Here is a 7,027-nt window from a genome sequence, read left to right as displayed (position 1 = left end):
ACCTCATTGACAATACTGCTCAAGACATATAGACCAGGGCTGGCTTCCCCGCGCTCAAAGGAAGTGGCCACAAATGGGAAATGTAAACACAGTACACTGCGAACTCAGTGCTACTGTCGCTGACAAAAAAAGAACAGGTTCAAACCATCTTTGTGAGTTCCAATGAAGAAAGAGTATGTGTTCCTTGTAGGGGTCCTTGTGTGGCTCGCCAGAGTGTTAGTTACAGTCATCACGGAACAATGTGCTGATGAATTGAGACCATTGTTGCCTTTCTGGAGCCAACCATGTTAAAATAACTTGCGGCATTCAAAATAATGCAGTAGAGATGAGTCTTTAGTGCTGGGCTACTAAACTGAATGAATGTCTTCTCTTTCAAGGTCTTACCATTCAAAGTGCATCAGCTTCTCGTTTCCATGGTTTCCCCTCTCTGCGCCAATGCTATCTTTCCACCACTATGCCTGCGCGGGAGAGAGCGAGAGGGGGAGAGAGAAAGCGAGAGAGAGCGCGCGAGAGAGAGAGAATGACAGAGGGCTTTCAGCAGTGGTTATCTCTCCTTTGCATAAAGTCCCCTTTGCATTACTCAGTGCATGAATGGCGTTTGAATAAACACACCAGCCAGCTCATATGGAACCCTCCACGGGTTACAAGCGAGTGGGTGTGTATAAACTCATCTAATTTGTGGTCTTCTTCAAAAATGACAAGGTTTGATCATAGATGGAAGAAAGTACATTTCCCAAATGGCACAAGGGTATTTTCCTATTAGTCACAACAAGCTAAAGGAGCAAGAGTCATTTAACATCATAATGTGGCAATTATTTGATATTCCCATCTCCTTTCCCCTTTTTAACTGGTTCACACACAGTTATCTCCACCTGAGCGGCTTTCAGGGAAGTGAAAAAGGGTGTTAACCTGAGACATCTAATTGAAAACGAAGATCAAGATCAACACAGAAAGCATTAATCTAGTGCAGTGAAAATTGTATGTTTGCCCAAGCATTCCCTGTGTTCGGGCTTAAAATATTATTTAGATTCTTGATTAGAAAATTAAGTCGCAATCATTTCTTGCTGCATTAATTTGCATGCATTGAGTGAGGAGGTACCTGAGGACTTAACGCATTTGCAACGCCTTAGTATTAGGCCAGAGGGCGCTTTAATTTTAAAAGGAAAACGGCGTGCCTGTCAGTTGATGTCTTCTCTCGGAGCTCAATAAGCATTCCTTTCATGCTGTGTGAAGCTCTGCTGACTTATATGGAAACCCTGAATTTCTCCATAATTATGCTAATGGTCCAGATGGTAGCATCACGAGTGCCATTCTCTTTGATATTCTCACACTGCAGAGGGCTGGTGTGCAGACCCACGCAAACCAACACACGTTCAAAGTCAGTGTTCACACCACCTACTTGAGCCCATGTAAATTAATTCGTGGATCCTTTAGCTGAAAAAAGCCCACTCGTCACTATTAAATGCATGTGCTTGTATTTGTTTTGGGGATTTGGCAATTCTTGTAAAGTACAATAGAGTCGCACTTCAACAAAAGGCGGGTGTAGGTGTCAGTATCCTTTATTTATCTACACATTTGCTCATAATTTACTATGATTTTTACAGTCTAATAAAAAGAACAATAAACGGCGATGTGAGTGCACTTCAAGAACATTTCAGTGACATTTGTGAAGGTTGAAAAAAAAGCATGCCAAGGTCATACACTGTAAGGCCATGCATAAATATTCTAGCGAATTTTATTTTAGAGTCCCCCCCCCCCCCCCCTTAACCACACACTCGCGCACAAACATACACATACGCGCGCACAGGCCAGTCATTCACTCACTCGAACCACACAATAACTGTGTTCATCCAGGCTTGGACTCTGGTGGCGCCCATCAAAGAGCTCCTTTCACATCTCCGTGGGGATTAAATGGGACCTCCACCCTTTCTGGGCGGCTGTGCGCCGTTCTACCTATACCTCCAGCTGATGCACTGGCCCATGAAGAACTGCCCATTTGGGGCGGATGCTGATAAGGTGCATGTAGTGTTAAATCAATAGCACAGGCCTATACGCAAGAGCTGCAGATATCCATCTTCTCGGTGCAATGCATAGCATAGGATAGAGGCTGTTTTGAACCCGTTAATCAGATAGAAACGCGATATGCTCAGCAGATATTGGATGTCTTTCCCGTGAAATTTAACCAGCGGTGGAGTCTTTGTGTGTATGACGCACACACCTTCACTTCGGAGGATGGCTCGCACTTGAGAACAGTCTGTTGCTGGAAGGCTTTCAAGTCTAAAGTGGAGTTATTTGCATAGGTTAAATATTCGTGCCTTTCAGCAGCTTCTGTCGATATTACGGATTTGCTGTTCTGCCAATTTTAATTCCTTTCATTCCACTCCTCCCACATTTCTGGAATGATGGTGAAAATTGTCGGAAGGTTGATGCTTGAAATCCCGTAAAAGAGCTTCTGAAAGGGAAGTCACGAATGACAAAACACAAAGTGGGCCCACATATCCCACTGGGGTGCAAAGGAGGGGGGGGGGGGGAATCAGTGCAAAGCTATCCTGCTGACATCACATCGCTTGTGCACGGAGCATGGCCATTTAGAGCGGTGTATAAGCTTTACAGTGTTTTCTTTATCTGCCGAATTCAGCAAAAATACCTGAAGTGCTAAATCACTGCTGGTTGTTTGAACCCTGAGTGAGATTGCTGCTTATTTCTTTGACTAGACTGTCTCTGGCCGTGGTGCTGAAGAGAGATCAAGCGGAAACGTACTAATCGAGTGTTAAATAGAGTTAACATTTGCCCTTTATCACATGCCACTTCGGTTACAAGATAATTTAATTTGATCAGTGGCATAACTTTGTTTGATAATTATATAGTCCAGAGCCTCCTGTCTCAGATTTACTTTGCCTTTATGGGTGCATTCAAACCTGGTAGTGATTTGAACTGGTTGCAAAAGTTAGCTACCATTACCGTGTGCACTTTAACGATTGCACATTCATAGACACACCTATAAATGCCTGCGAACTTGGTGGGCAAGTTATGAGAGGAAACTGGGAAACAGCTGCCTAGAAACGTGGTACGAAGAGAGAATTAAAGTTTTACACTGCTAGCTTTCAATTATTTTTCTCCCTTATTCCGCCATTCCATCCCTCGCTCTATTTCCCTCCTCCCTGCTCGGCATCTCTCTCCGTCTTTCTATCTGTAGTCTATCTCCATCTCCCCTTTCTCCCCTTCTCTCTCAGTCGCGCTCACTCTCTCTCGCTCTCTGTTGCGCGTTCACAATACTAACCTTGGCTCGACGTCAGAGCCTGTGCAGCAGTGCAGTATAATGGGAGCGCAAGGAACCCAGAGCGCCTCATAGGGGGGTGCATATCGCTGCTGTATCCTCTGCTTGGCGCTGTCTAGCTCCTTTCCAACCCACTCCAGTTCCTCACCTATAGCCCATGCTTGGGCTCCCTCCTCCCCACTGGATCCGTACCCTTCGACATGGATGTCCCGCCGTCCCGCGACCCCGAGGATTGCTGTTTCTTGGCGCAGTGAAGAAGGAAGAGGAGAACGGGAAGGGGAAGGAATCATGCCGGGACTGCTAATGGATTTAGGGAAAGCGCAAGTGACCATGCCGTGATCTTGCGCATCCAGGGCCGCCGTTACCCTGCCTTGCCCAACAACCGTAGAAGAATTACGAGGGAATCGAACCCGCGCACCGAGGGGAATAACCACTGTGCATTTTTTTTAAAACAACATGAAGATTACCTCCCATCATCTGATGATAACCAGTCTTGCTTTCAGGTCCAACCTCAGGCTGATCCCGCTTCTGCTGCTGTTTCTTGGTTACTCTCGCGGGATGCCACACGTTTTAAGATTTGGTAAGTAATCTGTTTATAACAATGTATCATCGACCTTACGATGTCTAATCACAACAACTACTCATAAGATTGGCCACAGCGGCACGACACATTGGCGGGATGCAGGCTGTGGAGATATTTTTTGTCCCACTCTTGTCATGTTTTCCGTTAAGAGTTTGCAAATAATATCGTCTGCACTTTTAAAATCGCGTTTAGCCCGGCGAATATTTTACAGTGTGCCTTTATAATGTCACTGTATTTCGTAACAGTGTCTTCGTGGGGTTTTACTTAGTGCTTCATACGATCAGCGACGAATGACGCTTTCCAGTGAACTTGAAATCACCGTTACAGTAACTCTGGACGCTTAAAGGCAGGAGTAGTCTATGCAACAGTTCACGGCTATGAAGCTTACCACCAGAGCCGCCGCTTAAATCTCCTCACCCTGCATCCCGAATCATCCCGTAGGTCTTTTAAACTGCTGACTCTCCAGCACATCCTCTGCAGTGAATGTTTACATGTAACCATTAGCTTGCTTTCTGAGAGTGGATCAATTATTGATCGGTGAAAAGTGGCGATCAATGCGCCGGGCAACGGGCTACTTTATATCCGAAATCAGAGCGAAGAGCTTCCCATCAGGGAATTCCCACGGTTTTGCTTAATTCACACGGTTATTGCCGTTTAAACAGATACTTGCTTGTTTCCAGTGCTCACTGGATGTGCCCTTACCCAACACTGTGTCTCAGATTAGCTGTGTAATTCGGTAGTCTAAAAGTTGAGGCACTCCTTTAAAAAAATCTCCTGGTGAGTTAATTAGACACTTTAAAAGGATTAAAGAAGTAATTCTTCAACACTTGCCACTACGGCGAATTTTCCCCGGTACATAACTTCAAAACAGTGCCATTAACGCCCGTGTTCCTGTCTGAAAGTCACTAAATCGCAGCCTCCCGTGGCTTCCTCTGATGCTTAATTAGATCCGTCTCAGGGTGGCTCTTTCTGCCGCTCTCTGTTGCATTTACAGAGAACATCTTGGAGTGACAGGGGAGCCGCCACGACAGCGGATGTCATCAAGTGTTGACAACACATCCTTACAATCCCCAGTTCTCCTGAGGGTCCTGTTTAAGAGTCAGGCCGCGTCCGCAAGAGCCGCCGCTATGGCAACGGGATGTGCTTGTCTTCCTGCTTCTTCCTCAGCAAGACGCGCGATTTCCCGTCTCGCGTGTTCCCTGACAGACGCCGGGCGTCTTCAGTAATCCTTGGAGGACGGTAAAGTCCTTGCACTGGCTAATAGCAAAGTTTTCAAGGCGGCAAATAATATCGAACATTCCCAAGAGACAAAATCCAGATATCATTCTGACCATGGTTACCGCTTTATGCATATTTATAGTTCGTGTGTGCGTGTTTTATCAGTGCAAAGGTTAGACGTGTACCTCCCCATACCAAAGATGTCGCCTGTGCTGACAAGCTGGATCTGTAAGGCATCTGGCATCAGCAAGACAGACAGAACCATGTAAGATAAGAGGTGTTTCGTGTCACTGAGATCTTTTGCCCTGGGTGAACCCATGCTTGATATTTTCTCCTTCTTCTGGTGGAAGTGACAGCCAGAGCGCCTGGCACGCGTCTACGAGCCGGGGCTCTGTCCGTGGTCCTGAACAAGCGCTTGTTTAGTCGCACGGACTTGGCAGCACGGCCGCCTGTTGCTGAACAACTCTTCCTTTTCACAACACACTGATACACCTTCTATAAACAACTTAGTCTTTGTTTTTTGTTTTTTTGTTTGTTTTTTTATGCACTATAATATCTGTCATTCAAGCGCCACACACGCTCTATTGTAAAATGGCTCCATTTTCTGCACTGTAATTCATTCTCCTTAGAAAAATAAGTTTATGTGTCTGTATTTGCTTATGAAAGAGCCGAGTTTCCAAAAGAGAAATGTAGTTAAAAATAGAGATTTATGTATCAGCTTATATAAAAATAACACAACATGTCAGTCATGCATGCACACGGGAGAATTACAAATCCCTTTAAAGACATTAGAGTCCATCCAGTACATTTCTTGTCCTGGAGGATGTGCTTACTCAGCAGATAATCCCAGCTGCTCCTGCAGAAGGCTGGCTAAATGAGGAGGTCAGCTCCCCTGGGTCCGTCTGTTCCTTTCCTGCCCCAAGATCCCTTTTGCCCAGACAGGCGGCTCACATTGTAAAAACCACTGTTCTCCTGTCAGGCTGAGACCTCTACACAAAGACACACTGTAACACTACGGCATAGTCAACCTTTTGCATTCATAGCTCCAGTCTCACCATGTAGAGCGACAAGTGTCGGAGGAGAAAGAAAGAAAAAAAAACAGTGTTCAGGCCACCAGCTGCAGGCAAATATGCTGAGCCCATTCCCATACTGAGTTGAGTTATTATGTTCAGTGTTCCTCATTTATAAATCTTACAGGTAATTTATTTAGTTAGATGCAGAAAATAGAGCCAGCCCATACAAGTTGTAATAAAAAACCTCTTGAGAAAAGATTCTCTCTTCATTACTACTTCACATTTGCCTTCTGGGAGCACTGAATTACACTTTTTTTTAGCTACTGATGTTGCTAAGGGTCTTTGGGATAGAGAACAAAATGTTTCTGTCGTTTAATTTTCTTTTTCCACCCTTACAATGAAGGCTGCACACATAAATATGCAAAATGCCCGTTTTGAATATAATCTGAAACACAACTGCTTAAAATACATAAAATTCCAATTGTGTAGAAACATCTGAACCAGCTTCCTGAAATAATTAAATAGCTTAGTGTCAGATGCTTCTAAAGCTCAGTTTTTCTCACTCACAGATGGCCTGTTAAAATTCAGTGAAGTGGAAATTCAGTGTTTTCTTTCAAATCTGTCCCATAACCTGAAGGATCTCATTTTATTTATTTATTTTTTCCATGCAAATAACATTTTGTGCATGATCCTATTTAGCTGCCCCCAAATGTTCTGTCACACAAGCAGTGAGTCATCACATCTGCTATTCCAACCCAGATGACTTTGACTTACAGACCCGCATGTTGTTCTAAAAATAAAGAAATTCAATTGGAGAAATATCAACAGTGAAACTGAGACCGCCTTTTAATTCTGATGTCCGTAGTCGGTCTGTGACTGTGAGGTTGAGTGATAACCTTATCACTGCCATTTGGAAGCAGCGCTGGCAGATGCAGT

The 7,027-nt window shown here is 44.5% G+C and overlaps 1 protein-coding gene across 2 annotated transcripts in view; it reads left to right on the top strand.

Moving 5' to 3' along the window:
- The first annotated feature begins 3,326 nt into the window (after positions 1–3,326).
- LOC134642648 (glutamate receptor ionotropic, kainate 2-like) overlaps positions 3,327–7,027 on the top strand; it is a 64,498-nt gene continuing 60,797 nt past the window's right edge. For both annotated transcript variants that reach the window (XM_063494539.1, XM_063494538.1), the window contains exon 1: positions 3,327–3,857. In XM_063494539.1, the coding sequence (XP_063350609.1) occupies positions 3,734–3,857 (124 nt within the window). In that variant the 5' untranslated portion in view covers positions 3,327–3,733. The remainder of the gene's footprint in view (positions 3,858–7,027) is intronic.

This window comes from Pelmatolapia mariae, linkage group LG15 (assembly GCF_036321145.2).
Source record: "Pelmatolapia mariae isolate MD_Pm_ZW linkage group LG15, Pm_UMD_F_2, whole genome shotgun sequence".
NCBI lineage: Eukaryota > Metazoa > Chordata > Actinopteri > Cichliformes > Cichlidae > Pelmatolapia > Pelmatolapia mariae.
The sequence above is the reverse complement of the archived record's forward strand: the minus strand, read 5'-3'. Positions and strand labels throughout refer to the sequence as shown.